At 49.2% G+C, this 22,057-nt stretch overlaps 1 protein-coding gene across 5 annotated transcripts; it reads right to left on the reverse strand.

Moving 5' to 3' along the window:
* Positions 1 to 1,155: 1,155 nt before the first annotated feature.
* PRXL2A (peroxiredoxin like 2A) lies at positions 1,156 to 21,822 on the reverse strand. Of its 5 annotated transcripts, none has more exons than XM_059899127.1 (6): positions 21,685 to 21,822; positions 11,029 to 11,191; positions 8,585 to 8,676; positions 5,728 to 5,868; positions 4,955 to 5,119; positions 1,156 to 2,097 (listed from the first exon to the last, which is right to left on the reverse strand). In XM_059899127.1, the coding sequence occupies exons 2-6, from the start codon at positions 11,171 to 11,173 to the stop codon at positions 1,984 to 1,986; spliced, it is 657 nt and encodes a 218-aa protein (XP_059755110.1). In that variant the 5' UTR covers positions 11,174 to 11,191; positions 21,685 to 21,822; the 3' UTR covers positions 1,156 to 1,983. The 5 variants fall into 5 exon arrangements, with proteins under 5 accessions (XP_059755110.1, XP_059755106.1, XP_059755107.1 ...); XM_059899123.1 differs by having other exon boundaries at positions 11,029 to 11,208; positions 21,685 to 21,767; XM_059899124.1 differs by having other exon boundaries at positions 11,029 to 11,208; positions 21,634 to 21,716.
* Positions 21,823 to 22,057: the final 235 nt, after the last annotated feature.

A 22,057-nucleotide genomic window follows, 5' to 3' on the forward strand; every position in this document is an offset into this window, starting at 1 on the left:
CTTCATCCTTGCTTTCCTGGATAAACACTGACTCCCCTCCTCCTGGCTGCTTTGGTTCCTTGGGTAAATACAATAGTTTCCCCTTATCTGTGGTTTTGCTTTCCACCCTTTCAGTTTCCCACAGTCAACTGCCCTCTGAAAACATTACATGGAAAATTCCAGAAAAAAACAATTTATAAGTTTTAAATCACACACCATTCTGAGTAGCATGATAAAATCTCGTGCTGTCCCACTCTGTCCTGCCTGGGATCCCCAGCCATCAACATCGTCTGCTGCTGACATCCAGCCACTGACATTGTCATGGCTCAGTAATCCAGGATCACCTGAAGCAGACAATCCTCCCTCTGACTTAGTGTCAAAAGGTCAGTAGTAAAAAAAAAAAAAAAGAAAGGTCAGTAGTAGTCTAACCCTACATCACAATGCCTACGTCATTCACCTCGCTTCATCTCAGCACGTAATCATCTCACATCATCACAAGAAGAAGGATAAGTATGATGTTTTGAGAGACCACAGTCACATAACTTTTATCACAGTATAGTAATTGTTCTATTTTATTATTAATTATTGTTAATCTCTTATTGTGTCTAATTTATAAATTAAAATAATAGGTATGTATGTATAGGAAAAAACACAGTATGCGTAGTGTTCAATACCTTCCATGGTTTCAGGCATCCACAGGGAGTCTTGGAACATATACATATGAGGGGACCACTGTACTCTTCTTCTCTGGACTCCCATCCCCGCCTTCCTACTCCTGGGCCAATTTGGTGCCTTGAGAAGACTCCCTAGGGCAGAGCTCCCTTCAGGCTCTTGCTGACCTCATACTTACTCACATGACAAAATTTCAAAGACAACAAACCAATGAACTAAGTTACATTTCATCTTCTCTGTCCTTTTTCCTCCTCAGTCACCAAATTAGGCTAGAAAACCATCAATAGGAAAGCAGCTACCAATTTTAAATGCCAAGTCATTCCTCTAGGAAAGACAGCAAAATCACTAACATGAATGACAGGATGAACTTTTCTGGGCATTTGGAAACCTCTTAGATCATTAGAACTAGAGGAACTCCTCCCCCGACCCTACCCCATACACATGCAGAATACTGATTTTTCATGTTCAGTGTCTTTGGCACCACTGATTTAATAAATTCAGCCGTTATTATGGTAAATATTTTTATTGTTAGTTTTGTCAGAAACATTTGTATATATGGGCAATTTCTGATGCCTAATTTTATTAGAGCCTAATTTTATTGATCATTTCTTCTAGAAAATCAAATCTCCAAGATTAGAATGGAAGACAATGAAAAAATAGATTTCACTTTATAGTTTACCTTTATCAAGCCATCCAAAGCACATCAGTTCTTTTATACGAGTATTACTTTAAAATAATATAATAAATCATAACAAACCAATGAACTAAGTTGCATTTCATCTTCTCTGTCCTTCTTCCTCCTCAGTCACCAAATTAGGCTAGAAAACCATCAATAGGAAAGCAGCTACCAATTTTAAATGCCAAGTCATTCCTCTAGGAAAGATAGCAAAATCACTAACATGAATGAATCATTAGCATGAATCATTCATTGAAAACACAAGCCAAAACCTTATACCCTTAATCTTCAAGTCAATCACCAACTTTTCTTAGATTTTTTAAAGACACGAAAATAATCATTTCAAATAACAGCTCTCAAACACCATATATGTTTGTAATGAGGTGTAGCAGTCAACTTTAAGCCTCAGATTTTCCAGGTTTTAGCTGAAATAAGCCTTATTAATTAGCTTTTTAGATTTTTATCAGTCTTGTTTGGGGGTTATTTTGCCTTATTAGGCCTAAACAGAGTACAATATTAAAATATGTTAATTGTCTATACTGAGAATATGGCATAAATGGGTTTCTAACTCCTTAGGGACAGCAGTGGAAACACAACACATCCCATGAACACAGGTGAGAGCCCTAGTTATCCCTGAGTTGGGCAGTTTCACACAATCATTTTTTCTCTGAGGCTGAAGTCTGTGGTTTGATCTTCCTAGCAGCTTCCAGAACAGAAACTAGGTTTACTTTGTCTCCAAATTCTTTTTCTCGGTGCTCCAGAAGAATGCCCTGAAAGGAAACAAGAGGGTACATCAGTCCTCACTCTGAGTCATTCATTCATGAGACAGACACTAAGCGCCAGCTGTCCATCAAGGCCCTTGCTTGGGCAGCAAGGAACAGAGATCTGAATTGGTCCCGGCTCTGCCCTTGAAGAGTTCAGTCTTTTGGGGAAGGTAGATCAGGGGAGGCTCCCTCGCAATATTTGGACCGTACAAGCAGCACTTCGGGAGCAGGAAGTCAGGAGTGATTAATATAACAGGGCGATCAAAGAAGGCTTCACAGGTGATAAAGCATGTCTACAGGTAGAGATGTACGTAAAAGAACATTCCAGGCAGAAAGAACAGAATGAGCTTGCACAGAAAAGCCTGAAGTTGTGGAAGTAGAGCTCAGAGGTCAGACCTTGACAGGCACTAAGTGAACACCTGAAAAGGGAGACGCTATCTTTAGTTTTCCAACGAAACTGGAGGCCACTCACTTCTGATACCGTGAAGCAAAATGCACTAAGACATACTACACCCCAAAATACCCTACAGTTGTAAAAAAGATAAAATGTGTTTGAGATCAGCATCAAGGAATCCTTGTTAAAGGGTTCTTTGAGAGGTGACAAATTAAATTCAAATTGAGTTTAAAAAATAAACATTTATAAACATGTTCTTTGTACCATTATTCATAAAGACTTTAAAAAAAAAAAGTGCCACCACGCTGTGGTGACTACAGGGAAGCAGATCAGGAAACTATATTTACTTGCTCATTAGAGCGGTTTGCAGACATTAAAAACACTGAGGAAGAACATATGATGACATGGGGAAATGCTCATGACATGCTGTTAAATGGAAAAAGAACATCTAGTTTAGTAAGGTACCGTTTTCTAAAACCACAAAAGGCCGGTCAGCTCAGCTCTGTCCAAAGAGGTTGTCCCTGGTAGCTGAGCTTATAGAATGGCTCTCCCCACCTTCTCCGTTTTCAAATTTCCTATGTTGAAAACACACTGCTTCTTTAAAGATAAGTATGCTTTAAAGATTATTATTACAAAGGAAATCTCTACTGAGTGGCATCTGGCACAGTGGGACTGCAAAAACTCTGCTGTCAAGAAACACGGAGATAAGCCCTGAGGCCAGGCCAGCCTGGTCAACCTTCCACCACGAAGGAAGAAGGCAGGAGCTCCGGGGAGCACCAACAAAGTCAAACAACACCCCAGGAGCGAGCCAGCCAGGCTTGGGCAGCCCGTGAGCACCAGGTGAGTCACTGCCAGGCAAGAGGAGGCTGGCAGGTGAGCCAAGCCCTTCCCCGGGGGCTGAGGAAAGGCAGAGATAGGAAGGGGAAGGAATCCCAGGGGCCTGGAGTGGGAAGAGGCTGAGGGATCCTGAGGAAGTGGCCTGCCCAAGTGCAAGGGTACCTGGAAGGGGTCTTTGGGAACCACCTCCAAAGAGGGGCTATGGGCAAGGGAAGGGCAGGGTCTCTGGAGCAGGACAGATCGGAGTTCCTGAGTTTTATTTCCTTTGCACCACATACTAGCTGCTTATCTTTGGCTGAGTTATTTCACAGGCCCATTTCCTTACGTGTAGATGGGAATAAAAATACCGACCATGCCAGATTGGTTGCAGAGAAGACATGAGATCATGTATATGAGCACCTGGCACAAGGCAGGCAGGCACTCACTGGCAGCCATTATCACTAAGACATTTTGATACATCACCAGAAAGTTAGCAAACAGGTTTATGTTATATCAGACACCAATTCATGCTAGATTCTCACACAGACAAGCAACTGCAGATACCAAGGTTTAAAAGGAAGAGATTTGAAATACAGCTTAAAATTGAAGGCTTTCTAGTCCCACCAGCTTTCCTCCCCAACTGGGGAAAGTATGCAGTTATCGTTGTCAGTAGTGAGTTCCACCATGCAGACCAACCCTGTCTTCTTTTTTTTTTTTTTGGCCGCACCATGCGGCTTTTGGGATCTTAGTTCCCCGAGCAGGGATCGAACCCGTGCCCCCTGCAGTGGAAGCGCCGAGTCCTAACCACTGGACCGCCAGGGAATTCCAACCCTGTCTTTTTACAGACAAGCTCAAAGGTTAATGTCACGCCCAAAGTTGGCGAGACGAGCCTAGAAATCAGACCACTGGGTCTTCCTGCCAGGCCCTTGAGCCTGTCCCTTCTCTGTGCCCACCCGGCCTCTGCTGGCACTGCCCCGAGTCTGACGTGGAGCATCCACCCACCCGCCTCCTGAGCCCACAGAGACCTCCCTCATCTCTCCACACCTTCCCTTAAGCCCCCGTGCTGACTCTGGATCCCCGCAGCCAGGGCCTGAAATAGAGAGCGCAGAGAAGTCTGCTGCCCCTCCGGAGACAGCCAGGCCACCAGGACCCCCGCAGGGAAAGCACCGCCCACCACAGCTCCCTGCTGCTCCCCCAACGAGGTCGCTTTCCTTCCTTCTCTCCTCTTCACTTTACTGTCCATCCTCGATGACAGGGAACCCTGCAAGGGAGTAAATTCTTCACAGAATAAAGACTCTGCTTTTGTTCTAGTGCAGAAAACAGAACGTGACATCAGGAAACCCGGGTCCAGGCTCCTGAAGTGCCACTGAGGAGCCGTCCTCCTTGGTGCGGTCACTCGCTCCCTCACAAGTTATTTACCTGCAGGACTCAGACTGTGTCGTGATGTTACTGTGACGAGGGAGGGGGTCATGTGTGAGGGGCCGAGAGAGCAGGCGTGCAATAAACGATCATTTCCCTCCCTTCCCCTTCTTCGTGCTCCCTGGCTTTCTGGAAGGAAGGCTGGGAGACTCCGAGTAGGGAAAGCCACCCTCCCACCCGACACATCGGGGTCTCATGCTCACAGACCCACGAGTGAACACACTAGGAATTTACCTGCTTTCCTGGTCCCACCACAAAAACTCCCCCAAGGATGAAGCCCTCGCCTTCCAGGTTTCCGGAAAAGCCTCCGCTCCGGGCCCGGAAGAAGTTGTACCAGACGCCCAGACGGACAAATCCCATGAACATCATCTTGCGCCTTTCGGGACCATAGAACTTCTTCTGTAGGAGTGAGGGAGACAGACCCCGTGTGAGTAGCCCATATGCCTGCCTCCCCCGGGGAGAAAAGTTCCCAGCAGGGCATCTGCTTTCAGACAAAGACCCAAAGGCTGCTGGTTCCGGTCCTCCCCCACCCGACACACACAGCTGCCACCCAGGAGCGCTCGCAACTGCCCGAGCTCAGCAGAACCCTGCAGCCTGCCACCCTGACTCTCATCTCTTGCTACGGACGTACAGGGTTCTTGGGCCTGACAGAGTGATAACAGTCCTACATTCTGTAGAGGTTAGTAGAGGGGACAGAACTATGGCTGCAGTGAATTAAGGGACAGGGGCTTGTGCTGGGCACCCCCCCTGCAGCGCAGGGGAAACCGGTGGAGCTTTCAGCTATTTGCAAGGCTCCCATTCCCGGGTCACAAGTCAGGAAGGGCTCAAGTAATAACTGAAGGACAGCTCTGAGGTTTTTTTCACTCATGCTCTGCTCAGAGGGCTGGGGGCAGCTGAAAGGGAGGCCGACTCCAACTCCTGTCCAGACATGCTTTGGGCCACCGAACTCTCCACGCACGAGCGCAATCCCCAGCGGTCTGTGTCCGACAGGCTCACGGCACACGTACCTTTTCATCCAGGAAGATTTCTCCTTTGAAATAAGGCTGGAAGTCCTTCACTTCAGTCTTGACCTGCTCCTTTACCACTGCGTACAGGGGGATGCCCAGCTCGTCCAACTTGGGCTTCAGGGAGGACAGGTCTGCAGCCTCCTGCAGAAGACAGGAAAGGTCAGGGGCACGAACTCTCGAGGCTCTGCAGCCAACCAACACCCTCTTTCCTACAAGCCCAGAGCGTGGCTGGCACCGAATGCAGAAGAACAAAGGTGACAAAATGCCAAGAACAATTAAGGCCTGTGTAGACCAGCAAAAGACTGTCCCAGCTGGAGACGAGGCCTCAGGATAGAGTATCAGGTTCCCTCCTCAGCCCAGGTTCCTGTCCTCTCCGTGGAGGGAAGGAGAGGCTGGGCTCCTGTTATGGGTGTCCTAACCATGGCCTGGGGAGCATCCGATAAGTAAGAGCTTGCACCCAAACTCAGTCCTCCACTCCTAGCCACAGTGCTTCTCTCCTAATCTCCCAGCCCCTCCACTGCTCTAGAGCAAACTAGCACAAGGGCCTAGCAGTCGATCTCCATGCAGGCCATGTGAATAGCTGCCTCCACACCTCTGCTCAGCTGGCCCCCTCTCATTGTAATAACCTTCCTTCTTTCTCCAACTCAAATCCTACCCTCTAGAAAAGGATCCGTGTTCTAAAAAGTTCTCCCTGGCTAGCCCAGCCTGGAGTGAAGGCCTGATTCTCTGTGTATATCCAATCTTTCCTGCTTGGTGACTTTTTCTGTACTGAGTCCACTGGGTCCCACTAAGTTGAGCTTTGTCCCTTAAGTTCCCAAATGTGTCTCAGAGTCAGAAACTGCCTTCCATTTCTTGTATCCCTCAGTGCCTAGCACATGGCTGGATATGCAGAAGGTACTAGGTACCAGGAGGAAAGATTCCAGGTGAAGGTGGACAGTGGGGAGCCCGCAGCTGAGCTGGTAAGTATGGACATCGCTGATTCTCAGGAACTGCGGGCTAGATGGAAAGATGAAACTCACACATCAGGGTAGAGCTTCGATGTTAAGAACAAACTCCTTTTTCACATTTGGTGTCAGAATTAAAGAAACAGCAGGAAATCCTTTCAGAAGCAGCCTACTTGCCTCCAATACATTGCTATATGGTGGCAACTGCATTTAATTTGTCATTTATTTTCTAGAACAACAACAACAAAAGGATAGCTAATGAAGCAGAATTCATTACAATGCATTTGTCAAGAGGTTCAGTGAGTGGCAAACTCTGCCCAAGAGCAGAGAGGACTACAGGTCTGATGTGGTCAAAGACCACCTGTGTGTGAGAGTAAAGGTTTTACTCACTTTCCCTGGGCTTTACTCAGAAAAAGTGTGAAGTGGAAACTGAGTCACATGCCTCCCCCCTCAAAATAACTTTGCCTGCCATCCAACCATCCTTTTAGAAACATAAGTTTCCATAAAATGCTCTACCAGGGTACAGACCAGAGCCCAGAAAAACAGGTTGTAATTAGAGCAGTTGCTCCTGGAACCTTGGGGTTTAGCTGGCCTTGAGAAATCAAGTCACAACAGGCTTCCATGTTGGTATTTGGAGGCATCGGAGATTGGACTCAAAAGCCCTGAGTTTAAATGTCACCTCCTGTGGTAGGCAGAATAATACCTTCTAAGGATGGATGTCCACATCCTAATCCCAGGAACCCGTGAATATGTCTTGTTACATGGGAAGGGGGAATTAAGGCAGCAGATGAAATTTAGATTGCGAATCAGGTGATCTTAAAGGAGATTATCCTGTTTTATCTGGGTGGTCCCAATGTGGAATCACTAAGGTCCTTAAATGTGGGAGAGGAAAGCAGAAGAGTCAGTGTCATAGTGACACAATGTCAGAAAGACTTGGCCAGCTATTGCTGGCTTTAAAAATGGAAGAAGGGGGCATGAACCAAGGAAGGCAGATGGCCTCTAGAAGCTGGAAAAGACACAAATTATTTATCCCCTGGAGCCTCCAGAAGAATTACAGCCCTGCTGATACCTTTATTTTAGCTCAGTGAGACCCATTTCAGAATTCTGACCTTTAGAACTGTAAGAAAATGAATCTGTGTTATTTAAAGCCACTGCGTATGTGATCATGTGTTACAGCAGCAATAGGAAATTAATACACCCCCTACAGCAGTATGACGTTGTCACTACCTCTGTACCTCAATTTCCTCCTCTGTAAAATGAGAATAACAACAACAAGCTGTATTTTCCAGGGATGCAGTGGGGAACCAACGAGGTACCGGCGGAAAGTGCCCTGAATGTATAGTACAATAGTGCTATAATGTAAAGTAGGCAGATTCTCAGCCAGCGCAACCACACAAGAAGGGGAGAGCTCTGCAAGGCTGAAAGGAAATGCCTCAGGATGAGAGAGGACAGCCAGGGGAAGGAGGATGGCAACTCGGGCAGGACCAAGGCCATGACCTGGAAAGCAAAGTTTTCTCAAGAGCTGGAGTACTGTCGTTCCCAGTTCTCCCCCAGACAAAGCCGTGAACCTCAGAACCTGGGTCTTCTGTCACTGACTGTATGACCATGGATAGGTCAACAAACCATTCTTGTCCTCAGTTTACCTACGTGTAAAGTGACAAGGCTGGACCCTGGTCCAGGACACATACTACAAGAGTGAAAGGCCTTGGAATGCCAAAGGAAAGTCAAATATGTGGCTAACCCTAGAATATGGTGAGCTGTTAAATGAACAGAAACAGAGAATTAGGCACAAAACAAAACAAAACAAACCTAGAGTAAAGAACATAATGGGCCACTGTTGGTCCTGGCTGGAAATGCCCCGGTCCCCACTTGCTAGGATCCCTTCCTCTAAACAGATCCTCAAATGCACTCACCTCTCGACAGAGGAAACAGCCTGGCCTCCGCACAGCCATAATCACAGCTCCATTATTTTCCCAGAGCGCCTTTGCTTTAAAAGTCATTGGTTCTGAGGAGAAGAAAAGGGAATTCAGTATCATTTCCTCTCAGCCTGGCCCCAACCTCTAAGCACCTCATAAACAGCACCAGGCCAAACAGAGGACCTGCAAAAGTATTTCACATGTGGGAAAAAGCAAACAGGAAACACGGACAGGGAATATTCATCTTTCCAAGGAAAATGAATCCAGTGTAAGGGTCCTACTATATAACCAGAAGGCCCCTCCCCCATAAAAATCTAGTTGTGAACTTGAACATCCCAAACTGGAACATTTCTGGAAAAATAGCATATTCCTTTGCTGGTCTCAATGGACCTTGTAACAATCCTTTAGGGCAGATACATGGCCAAAACTTGAACGAGATCCTGCGCTTTGGCCAAGAAAACCCCAACTCTTAAAAAAGTATTCAAAGAAATTAGGTCAAAAGAAATTAAAAACAAAAAAAAATTTAACCTAAATATGTTAACTGCAACGTTATCCATAGGAGAGGGTAGAAGATGTCCAACAGGGAAATTCTATGGGTAGCAGAGTAGTGTAGCTCAAGCCCGGCTCCAGTCACACTGAGTCCGCATCTAGGTGTGACCCGGGGCAGGCTGTATCTCCTCCCTGAACCTCCATTTCCCCATTTGTAAATGCAGATGCCTAGCAGCTCCACTCTGGGCCACAGGGAGTATTAAAAGATGGATATAAAAGTGCTCTCCAGGTAATACGGTGTTAGTGAGGGCTCAACAAGTACTATCCCTTATTACTTTAGCATTTCTCAGAGGAATCCATGTCCCTGTGGGATGTTATATAGGAAAAAAAGAAGGTGGGAGGGGATTGAAATCAAATGACACTGGGAAACTCTGGGTCGAACATAGCTAAATAGGACTCTCTCTGCAGGGCTTCTTAGTCCCTTACTGAGGGGTGACCTACATCATAAATCTGCAGTCACAGTGCCTGCCTTCCCTTGACAGGCTTCCTCACTTACTGAACAGACGCGATGGCCTCCCTTTGAGGGGCCAACCTGGAGACCTCCTAGTCAGTGAGCCCCAAACTGCACCAAACTCTCATGCCCACTGCACCCACACTATCGGCATGACCAAAATCCCCTGGGCTTCAGATCCAACGCCGAGAGCACAGAGAGGCGGCAGAGTCACCACGTGCGGCTCTCAGCCGTCCAGCAGGGACACCAGTGGGCTCCCCAGGAAGAGGCAGACAGGCAGGTCCATTCTAAAGGTGTGGCCCTGTGCTTCCCCGGGTGCTGTAGCTGCACCACAGGCGAGGCTGCCCATGCCTGTACCAGTAACGATCCAGGCACCTCATTTCAGTAAGCAAAGCCCTGTGCTGAGAACCAGGAACATGCAGTTGGACATAGTGTTTCTCAAATTTATTAGACTCAGGAGCTCCTGTTTTTGAAGATCCAGGAGCCTGGAATTCCTCAGAACACACTCTGGAAGGTTTGGTTGAGTAAACAGTGGTACAATATTACTAAATATTATGGAACAATTATTATTATATTTAGAGAGACAACATGAGAAAATGAAAAATGCTTTTGATAAGAAAAAACGAATACTCAGCCATAAAAAGAAATGAAACTGAGTTATTTGTAGTGAGGTAGATGGACCTAGAGTCTGTCATACAGAGTGAAGCAAGTCCGAAAGAGAAAAACAAATACCACATGCTAACACATATATACGGAATCTAAAAAAAAAAAAGGTTCTGAAAAACCTAGCGGCAGGACAGGAATAAAGACGCAGATGTAGAGAATGGTTGAGGACATGGGGAGGGGGAAGGGTAAGATGGGACGAAGTGAGAGAGTGGCATGGACATATATACACTACCAAATGTAAAATAGATAGCTAGTGGGAAGCAGCCACATAGCACAGGGAGATCAGCTCGGTGCTTTGTGTCCACCTAGAGGGGTGAGATAGGGAGGGTGGGAGGGAGACGCAAGAGGAAGGGGATATGGGGATATATGTGTGTACGTATAGCTGATTAACTTTGTTATACAGCAGAAACTAACACACCATTGTACAGCGGTTATACTCCAATAACGATGTTAAAAAAAAAAAAAAGAAATAGATTTTATGTCTTAAAAAAAAAAGAAAAAGCTAAAATGTAAAAGATCAATGTACAAGTACACCAAGATCATAACTACATATTACTACGTGTATACCTGGGAAAAAATGTGTGAAAATAAAAAAGATTATTGTGTTAGGGTAATGGAATTATCAGTAATTCTTAAAGTGTTAACTAAATTTTTCCTAATGTTATATTGCCTTTTCAATTAAAAAAAAAAAAACTACTTTAGAGAGAAAAAAACTAAGTAAGCCTGTATCCCAGCATCTTGGAAAAGTACTGACACCAGTGGGGTCACTGCTTACCCTTCTCCAGTGTTTTCAGGTCTATATCCTCCAGATACTCCAGCGTTGCTTTCTGGGGCTTGGCCAGAAATACGTCTGTGTTGGCCAGGATCAGTGCCAAGGCAGCAGCCCCTATGGCCCCCGCACCAATGGACCACATTCCCATGGTGAAGAAACTTGGGTCCTGGAGGAAAGACATTTCTGGGGATTGAGAGAAAGGAAGAAGACGTTACTGCTCCCACAGGACAGCCGGAATCTGATCTCCCGGACAAGGCTCTGGCTGGGCAGCCAACCAGGGGACCAGAGGCAAAGGGAGGAGGCGCAGCAGTGTCAGAGATGGGACTGGACAAGGGCTGCCAACTGAGCGCCTGCCCACCTGCCGCTACAGGAGCCTGGGAATACAACACACACGGGAACACGGTTCCCGCCCCAGGGAGCTCACTAGCGGGTCAGCAGCCACTGACGGAGGCGACAGCCTCTCCTGCTGCCCCCTCTCCCTTTGCTCAAGGCTGTGGCCTCCCAGCTTGGTGGCGCTCCTCCAGGCTGTGTCACTGCCCTCCTCATCCATGTCTGCTCTCTTCCTTCACAGCCCAGGAGTGGCAGCTCCCACTTCCCTGGGGAGGGAGCAGCCTCTCTGTGTGATTAGATTACTTAAGAGACCAATCACCCTGTTGTAACCCTACCCTTCCTCCTCGCTGTGAATCCCTCAGACGCAGAGAGCAGGTCCTATTCATCCAGCCCCCAGACAGTGCCCAGCAGGGCCTCACTCGAAGTAGGCAGGCAATCTCAGTACATTTCTCCAACTGAGAATACCTTTATTTTCTACTCATTATACAAATAAAACAGGCTCACGGTGAAAACAAAACAAAAAACCAAAAAAGAAGCAATACATAAAACCACAGTTGACAAGAAAGCAAATATCCTCTCAACATCTACCACCTATTAAATTATACAGTTTAATAGAGATGGCCACTATTAGTCTGACATTTTTCCCCTGTGAACAGAATTATACAGATGTCTGTCCAGTGAACAGGTAGAGAGACTGAGAGAGTAGGCAACATGTACGAAAGAGCACGGTGCTGGGGTGTCTGCTTCAGAGGACTGGGCAACAGACAGTCTGCATTGGGCAGGGGGCTCTGTAGTTGAAATGGAGGTCCAGGCAGGTCCTATAGCATCCGGCCTCCTCCCCAGCTCATGCCTGGGGGCCTCGCCAAGGCTTCCTTTAGTTGGGAAGCCTTGTGCTTCTGAGTGGGAGCTCCTGGAAGCAGCCCACCCCTGTAACCGCAGCAAGTACCCCACCCAGCCTTCTTTTCTTGACAACCACTTACAATACCTATCTTTCCATCTGGCCCTCTCGCCATTCTAGGATCTGACTTACGCCGGAGCCTTCCTCCCTAAGTACCTGCACGACTCTATGTGCTCGGATCACTGGGTACCGACCTGGGGTGTGTGTCTATGTGTATGTGTGTGTGTGGCCCACCTGACCTCATCCCACCTAACCAAAGGCTTAATTCTCCCCTGCAGGACTTGACTCAGGAGAGGACCTCTCCAAAGGATTAAGCAAAGGCCCAGTAACTTGGCATGTCACTGCCAAGGGAGGGGGCTGTGAGGGATCCACTGCCATGAGGTAGGGTTGGGAGTAACTTGGTGGTGATAACTTTGCGAAGAAAAGGGTGGGCCAGACTAATGTTAAGGCCAGCCCGGGAAGTTCAGACTTGAGTTCAGAAATAAAAGAGAACTTTCAGACAGGGGGTGTGGAGTGTGTAATGGGAATGACCAAATGAAAATAGCCTTTAAGAAAGAGGAATTTGGCATCTGTACACTAGGGGAGAGGAAAAAGAAGGGGACTCTGTGTGTGTTGGGGGAGGAGGTGAGCTGGGAGAGAAGAGTTTCTTATAACCTCAAAATGTGCTCTCGTACGCTGGCAGCATTGGCATCGTGGAGAACTGCAGAATTTCCAGCCTTACCTCAGAACTAAGAAATCATAACCTGCATTTCCATCAGACACGGCAGGCAATTCACAGGCACATGAAAGTTTCAGAAGCATTGTCATGGGACAAAGAATTCAGGTTTTGTGGTTGGTTGGCCATAAGCCACAGAACAAAGTACAGCCATGAGGGCAGGCTGGCCTTGGAGAGCTGGGCCTTCCTCAAGGGCCAGCTTCTGTTCCCTCAGCTCACTGTGTGAGGGCAGCCGCGGAGACAACGAGAGTCAAAAACCAGGGCACAACTCCACGCCTCTGCCCGGAGTGTCCTTCCTCATTCGCTCTATTCTGCGTGACTCAGACGCCTCTTCCAGGGGTCTTCTTGGATGCTCTGCCTACCCCCGTCCCCCAAGAGGGGATTATTCACCCCCACCTGTGTCCAAATCACACCATGATCCTTCTGATTTGGACTTGTTTTCAAGTTTTCTCTCTTTTGACTCTTCCTCAGTTTATCTCTGAATTCCCCCGTGCCCAGCACAGGGCCTGTTTGTGGTCCACAGTGGGCTCTCCATAAATGTGTGCCGAAATGAATTCAGTAGGATTGAGTGATGAAAATGATAACTTATGGAGGACCAAAGTGCTTGGGTGAAGCAGGAAAGAACGTTCCACAGGCCAGCTTCCAGTTCTTTTATGTGTCAAAGTTACACATTACTGCATTATAGTTCACAGAACAATCAGGAGGAAAACCAGAGCTCTCACCTGCCTGCTGTAAACAGGAGATTCCCCAGAGCCTGGAACAATTTCTGTACCTTGACGCACTTCCAAAACCTCCCTGGACTGCTGACATGTGTATATGATTAAGGCCCACATGGCACGGTCTCTGATCACAGATTTGCTAACATTTCTGCATCAGTTCGCAAAGGCCAGCTTACACCTACCCTCCAAAAGGACTCACTTCAATTCCTGGGACACATCAGAGCGTTGCAGGAAGGCCAGGGACCCTTCCAGTCAGCTCCACACCCTTCTAACACACCACTGGCTGCTTTTGGAGGCAAACAGCCTCCGGCTCCCCACTGCCCATCAACAGTCATCGAGCCTGTTTGCTCACGAGCACAAGGGAATCAGACTCAAACAGACTGAACATTTATTTCCAAACATTTATTCAGCACTGACCTGTTTAATAAATGGCAGTTTGGGATGACATAAAACTAAATGATAAACAGTCCTCAAGGAGATACAGGCCTAGTACACAGATAACAGAAATTCAAGTGGAAAGGTATGAACACGGGGCTAAGGCAGTGCAGGGGTGAGAAACAGTTACGTCTGGTCTGGGCAGCCGTAGAAGCACCCAGAAGGAAATGGTTTTGGAGCAGGCATAGGATTCAGATAGCAGGATGGAACAGCTAGGCCAGGCTTGGGCTCAATAAGCCTGGGAAACAGCGGGCTGGCTGGGGTGAACGTCCCAAAGGCGCCCGACACCCTACCTCAAGTTCACAAGCCGGAGCACAAGATGTGGGCTTCAGAAGCCCCAGGAGCATTGTTTAGCACCCCACCCCGCCTCCAGCTGTGATCCGGAAAGCATAAGCACAGAGTCACCCCTTTGGGAAGCTTGGCCCAGGACCTCAGGCCCCGCAGCACTAAGATGTGAGAGTATTATCAGCACCAGAGGTGAGAGGCTGGCCTCTCCATGAACACAGACTCCCAGCGGGCCTCTAGCAGCTGCCTCTTCTGCCGGTGGGAAGCAGGGAAACCTGACTTCCGGAAACACCTAGAGAGTGTATAGATCCGGCCTCTCAGCCAGGCCCCCCTGAGCTGCAAAGCAATTCCCATCCCAGCATGTCTTTGCAGCATGTGCCATGCAACCCGCTGGCTCTGAATCCTGCATCACAGCTATTCCCACCCACAAAAAAGGACTGGAGGTAGCAGGAAGCTTAACATCCACACGGAACAACGCATTTTCACACGGGCCTCTAAGGCTACCAACTGGAGAGAGAGAGAGAGGCCGGTAAACGAGCACTTACTTAGCGCCACCCGAAATGCGTGCCTTAATTTCACACAGTCGTATGATGCAGATAGTATCCTGTTATGCAGCTGACAACGCTGAAGTTCAGAGAAGTTCAGTACCTTTTCCAGTGTCACAGAGCCAGCAGGACAGTGCTGCATCCTGGACCCAGATCACTAGGACCCTAAAGCCTGTAGTCTTTCTACTACACAGGCCTCCCCACACGTTCAGTGGTGGGTTTCTGGAGGTCAAAGGGCATGATCCCTTTTGTCTTAAAGAGAATTTTAAATGAGCAACCTATTTTTTTTTCAATCATCACATACAGCCAAACCATGTTTACTCTAAAGGAAATGTACCGTGTGACAGATGTCCCTTCTCTTTCCTCCCCTCTCTATCCCCTTCTGTTAAGGAAAGGGTCAGTTTCTCTGAAAGATAATAGCAAGGCTGTTTACAGAAGAGCCAGCCGCCACCTGACACAGCCACAGTATTCGGTTCCCCACTGTGGCACTTATCTGATCTGGTCTCTCCCACAGAAGAAGGTGAAGCGTGATAAGACCACAAAGAAACAACAGCTGGGGTGGCTCAGAGTGGCAGCGCTGGTCTGGGATAAGCGTCTCGGGGCAGGAGACCCGGCTGGGCTCCCTAGGTCCAGCTGGCTTGATCCCTCCCTCAGCCTCATTTTCCTCAACTCCAAAATGAGGGGGTTGGATGGGGTGAATGGCAAAGATTCTAAAGCACCCAGTGACATCGTGGGATTCTATCAAAAACAGCTCACTTCGGAGGCTGCACATTCTCGGTTCCTCATCACGACTCTACCCCACCCCACCCCCATTTCAATTTCCAGAGTGTTTCTTCCCCGCTGCCCAGAGCTTCACAAGGCACCTCCCCTCCCCGACACATGGTCCCTCATCCCCAACCTCAGGCACCAGGCACTCACCATCCGCAGTGCGCACACCCTGGCTTCTGCTGACCCACTGGGAGCAGGCAGCCGGGGAGGGCTGGAGGTGGGGCTCTGGAGTCCCGCCTATGGCCCTAAGCTCACTCCATTGGCAGGACCAGGCCACCCAGAAACCCTGGGGCTCCTTCAGCTGCTGATAGTCAATCTCCAGAAAACATCAATATGGACAGCTGCCAAGACCACCTAGCCCTTCAAAACGTCGAGCAAATGTTGAGTCATTTGCAGCCACGCAGTTTATAACATTTATCAAGTGCCAACAGGCTCCCTCTCTGCTTTCTGGGGCAGGCTAATGACGCGAAGCCCTTAATGTGGCCCTTAACGCAGCCCAGGGGTCACACTAACTGAAATCAAAGGAAGATGTCCCTTTCTCCCTGGCCGCTTGTGTAACAGACAAACAAGCCTGACTCCGTAGTGGATCTATTCCTTTAGCTCTAACCCCTGTGCTCTGTGGCCTGCGCTTAGTCATGCTGGCTCTGCACCTTTGTAAAAGGATGTTTCCTAGCGCCTGAAATATACATGATAGCCCATTCTTGAGGCTTTGACCTTTAAAAAGTAGCCGAACAAAAAATAACAATTGTCTTGTTGGAGGTTTATAGGAACCCTGTGCCCAGACCTACGCGGACAGCTGCAAGGACAAAGGATTCCTGCACCAAGAAGTATGCAACCACCAGCCACCTGCCTCCCCTTTCAGTATAAAAGCAGCTTGAATTTCTAACTCGGGTAAGATGGTTCTTTGGGACACGAGTCCATCATCTTCTCGGTCTGCTGGCTTTCCAAATAAAGTCGCTATTCCTTGCCCCAACACCTCCTCTCCCAATTTACTGGCATGCCGTGTGGCAAGCAGTATGAGTTTGGACTTGGTAACACTCGTGCAGCCTGCTCCCTTCCCCTGTACTCCACCCCACACCACTGGGGCCCCTTAACCTGCTGTCTATTCTTCACCTCCCTCTGCCTTCCCTTCTTTTCCTGCCACTTCAAGATTCCTCTCAACCCACACTCCCTGCCTCAGTGACCTCACCTACGGCCAGCACTTCACCCACCACCTTGGTAGTGACTTCCAGGTTCCAAGTGCTGCTCCGGACTCAAAAGTTTCCACTTGGGGGTTCTATAGGTTGTCTCTGTTGCGTCATGACCAAAGCTGAGTCAGTTTCTCTTCCGGAGTTCTTTTTCCCTAGCTCAGTGAATGACACAAGCATGGAGCCAACTGCTCAAGCCAGAAACTGTGAGTTGCATTTTACTCTTTGTTCTCCCTCATCGCCCACAGGAAATCAGTCAGGAAGTTCCGACCATCCCATGACACGGGTTCGCTACCCATCCTCTTCTCAGCCTCACTGCTGCTGTCCACGGCAAAGCCCCTATTACTCTGTACCTGGCCTATCTCAGTAACTACAGAACTGAGCTCGGCTGGCTCCAGCCAGGTCCTCTTCAGCCTATTCTCCGTGCTGTAGCCAGAGCGATTGTCACACTCCCCCAGCCTGATCACATCCTTCCCTTGCGTTCAGACCCTCACTAGCTACAAACCTCTCAGCCCGCCGCCAGGGCCCTTGACAGCTCAGCTTCAGGCCACCATTCCGGCCTCACCCCTGGCCACTTCAGCACCCTCGTCAGATCACTTAATGTGCAAGGACTATGACATGTTTTGTTAGGCCTCTGCACTGCTGCTCGTGTTGTTTCCGTTACCCAGAATGCCCTCCCCGCCCATGCCAACTAGGGAAAGGCCCAAGCACATGTAACACTTTCTCTCCGGAGCCTTTCCTGAAAGCCCCGACAACTGACTGCTCCCTCATCTCTGGTTAGATAGCAGGCATGTATGTGCAAACACACACATACCTTTGCACAATGCACAAGCAGATGGACTTAGTGAATTTAGTTATTTACGTGTCTGTCTACACAATATGGTGGAGCAATCTGAGGGCAGGGGCTGTTGTCTTATTCATTCCTGCAAATTCAGCATTTAACACAAATCTTGGCAACTAGCAGGCATTAAATCTCTGAATGAAATGATCTGAATTTTACTCTTGAAACTCCGCAGTGAGGCAGAGCTGGAACTAATTTGCAGCTGGTTTGACCTTAAAGAAACACTCAAGCCTGGGGCTTAGGTGACCTTAGGTTGGGTCCTACCTCCACGCTCATTGGCAGGGTGATCTGACACAAGCTATGAAGACACTCTGGGCCTGGGTCTCCTCACCTGTACAGAGGAGGGAACTAGAAAATCTACAAGTTCATCTCAGTTCTGACATCCAAAGACTCTGAAGTACTGCATGATTGCAACTCCAGGGTTCTGACAGCCAGAAAGCCACGGGGACACCTGCCACTACTGCTCTCCTGCTGGGTGTGTACAGTCTCACCCTCTGCTTCCCCAGGCCTCATTCTACCTGTTCAAGGAGCTGCCTCTGGGCAGGAACTGATAAAGTCTTACTAAAACAAAGTATCAGCACTGGGTGGGTTAATTCATGCCTGAAACAAGTAGAGACAGCATCATATTCCAAACATTAAGGGTACACCTGCCCAGCCAAGCCCGACCCAGGGAATCCTCCCTCCTCAGAATGAGCTGGCTTGAGGCAGACACAGGGCAGAGGAAGAAAGGGGTCCTGAGGGAGACAAAAGAAACTAGAAGTGTACATGGGCTTCCTTGTCTCAAGCCCTCAGTGAACGAGGCTGGAAAGGATGCTTCATCTTCTTTTCTTTGCTCTCCTCTGTTCCTTCAGAGCTCTAGTTCAGACCCTCCTTCACTGAGCAAAAGAAAAAACTAAGGCCCAGAGATGGGACCAGCTAGCCTCAGGTCACTTGCGGGGAGGACTGGTTAGTGGCTGTGCTGGGACTCAGGTCTCCCAACTCCCAGTCCATAGCTATTTATCCTGCATTGGACACTCCCGCATAGGCTGAAACAGTGGGATCAGAGCTCAGGAAGAGGGCCTGCAGGTCTTCAAGTCTGCTCACTGGCCTGAAGAAGGCTGAAAGCAAAACTGCTCCTGAACAGAGCCTGGGAAATCGGGTGGCTAGAGAGAGCACTAATCTTTCCCAAGCCCAGTGCTTTGTGAGCAGTTTATAATTCAAAGCCAAATGTTTTCTTAAGGGTCATGTTGCCCATTCTCAGCTGAGAAGCCACTCCATACCTCTCCTCCCCAGAGTAACAAGGTCCTGTCAATTCTGGATAGACAGCCTTGAAAATGGCAATTTAGCAGCCTCGTGACAAGGGCACCCAGGGCCCCACGAGCAGTAGGACATACATTCCCACCCACCCTTGTTGTCAAGCACCATGGAACTAGCCAGTTGCAAGGAGCTCTCACCTACTTGCCTCGGTCTCTGACTTCCTGCTTTGCTCCTTGGGGTGACTACTTAGCTCTTAAATGCCAGATTCAGAAAGTTCTGAGCAGATGCTGAATGTAGAACAAGAGGACTGGGAAACATTGAGTCACTGCCAGTGTGAGGAATATGAGGGCTGGAAGAGGTCTTTTCCTCTGATCAGCTATCCTGAGGCTACAGAGCCCCACGCAAAATACCTGGCTATTCTGCCCCTTGCTTGCACAGCCTCCTGTCTGGGCTCAGTTATATGAGTGTGGGTGGAAGGCAAGGGAGATACCACAAAAGAAACTGGGATTCAGGACAAAAATCCTTGGTTCTCACTCTGATTATGAGAGGTCACCTCGTCCTTCTGAACCTCAGTGTCTTCTTAAAAAAGGGGCACTTTGAAGGGTTGTTGGGAAGACTATATAAGATCAATGAGGAACAAACTGTAAGGCAGCATTATCTTTCTCTTCTTTGCAGGGCTCAGATTCACTCATTCTCCTATGAGGGCAGGAGATCTGAAGCAGAACAGACACAAAACACTGAACAACTTCTTCAGCTGTGTCACTGCAGGCCTGCCTCCTGGGCGGAAGTCCTGGATCTGGAGGGAACCCTGGCTTTTCTCAGGCCCCTGTGGTCTAACTGCCACTCCACAATGCATACTCCATGCTGCCCTTTTGCAGCCTGCCAGAACCAGAGAAGGCAAATGGCCCTGCCCAGTTGTAATCTCCCTGTGTCAGAGGCCACTGGGCTCAGGGGTGAGCTGGTTCCCGCACAGTGTCTCCAGACAGTTCTTGCCACACACGCCTCAGCAGAAGGAGGTTTGGAGTGTCTCTGCTCGACAATTCACAAAAAGGCAAGTACCCAGCTGGCAGGAGAGCTGCCTTATTTCTGGGATACTAATAGAGCCTGGGGCTTTGAGCCTCAGAATTCCAGTCCTCACCAGACTTTCCAAGCACCATTTAAGTGACAGAAGCAGATAAGACAAAATAAGAAATGTCTTCATACCCCTCAGGAACAACGCATAAGATCGCAAATAAATGGCATGCCCTTATAAAGAACAGCAATACAGGAATGGCCACACCAAGAACAGCTCAAACCTAATTCAAATTCCTACAAGCTGTAAGAACCTGGACAAGGCACTGTTTTTGTATCAGTAAAACAGGAATGATTCCCAAATTACAAAATGTAATCTTAGACAGAGTTGTAAGAATCAAAGGATTAAATGTATACGTGGTGCTTTGTAAGCTGCCTTACGAAGAGTGACATATGTGAGGTGTAATTCTTACTCATTTCTAGATTAGTCAATGATTGCCCCTAAAATGTTGTTTGTACATGAGATGGAGAGTTTCTGATGACCTGGTATGTTCCAAGGAGACAGGGTTTCGGATCTCCAGGACTGGGCTGGAGCAGAAGCATCGGAGACTATACAAGCTGGCTCCCGGACAATGCTTTGCTAAATAAATCCCAAGTAATTATTTTCTGTTTTTAACCAACTGACAAGTTCAAAGGAAAATACATTAAAAAAAAAAAAAAAAAAACCAAAAACTAAACTTGACGGTTAGAGAATTGGATTGTGGAAAGAGCCTCGTGTGGTAAGGAAAAGAGGCCCAGAGTCAGCTGGGACTGGACCCCAAGCCGGCTTCTGGCCCCCCGGAGGTGCTGCCTCCCCACGGCCCTGGCCAGGCTGGGCCTTAAACATCTTCTCCAACTGCTTTAGCTCCGATCCCTGCAACAACCTCGAGGAGAGACTGTCCGATCATCAGTCAAGTGCCTTGACTTTTCACTCCCAGACTTCAGCACAGTGTATTAAAACGTACGGCTGAGCTCTTTTCAAAGTTGCCAGGGGTTGTAACCTTTGGGTAAGGGAGGCAAAACAGGTGCCCCTGAGATGATGAAAAAAGCGAGAAATCGCGGCGCCATAAAACACAGGACCCTAAGCAGGCACAGGGCCCAAGATGACCAGGCTCTTGGCCTCCACCCGCACATCGCACATCGCCAGCTGGTCGGCCCGCCACCCACAGGCAACCCCGCAGGCCCATCCCGGGCTCGGCCCCGCAGAACAGACGCGCCAGGACAAAGCCCCTTTCTCAGTTCTTTGTCCCAACAATCCAGGCAGGCCGGTGCCATCAGCCTCTCTCAAAGCCTGGGGGCGGGGAAGAGGGGGGTTTCTCGGCCGGTCAGATCAGCGCCGGGTCCCGGCACCGGGTTTTCTGACCGCAAACGCTGGGTTTTTCCGCGGAGCGCGGGGCTCAGGGGCGGGAGGGGCGTCGTCCTCCGAGGGAGGTGGGGGCCGCCTCGAGACCCGCAGGTGTGGCCGCGCCCTGCCGGCTCTGAAGCAGCTTCCCGCGGGCTCCGAAGCCGATCGTGGGGCGGACCTAACCAGCCCCGCATCCGGCCAACCCGCGCGCGCCGACCTGCCTCGTTCGCCTCTCCCTGCCTCAGTTTCCTCACCTGCCTTCGCGGACGTCACGTGCCCCGCAGAGCCCTGCGCGCCGCACTTACCGCTCGCGTTCCCCTGCCGCCCGCCTCCTCTCGCGCCCGACGCCCCGTGGCTGGCGGACGGATCACACTCCCCGGCCCCAGGGGTCCCAGAGGTGGCCCCAGCGCCTGCGCAGGTTCGCGCCTGCGTCTCCCCGCGCGCCACTCCCACGTGACCCGCCCCGCCCCCCGCCGTGGCTCAGTGCCAGCCCGGCTGTGGCGCTGTCGCCAGCTCGGAGCGCGCGTCCAACCCTATGCGGCTCTCGGGACCCGTTCGCATGCGGTCCCTGGTTCTCACAGCTCCAGCTGCTTTCAGTCCTTCACGAGTGGTGACCCTAGACTCCTGATTCATTGTCAGGGGCGCCTTCTGGAGCAAAAGGAGGCTCTCGACTGCCCT

This window comes from Balaenoptera ricei, chromosome 16 (genome assembly GCF_028023285.1).
Source record: "Balaenoptera ricei isolate mBalRic1 chromosome 16, mBalRic1.hap2, whole genome shotgun sequence".
NCBI classification, from domain to species: domain Eukaryota; kingdom Metazoa; phylum Chordata; class Mammalia; order Artiodactyla; family Balaenopteridae; genus Balaenoptera; species Balaenoptera ricei.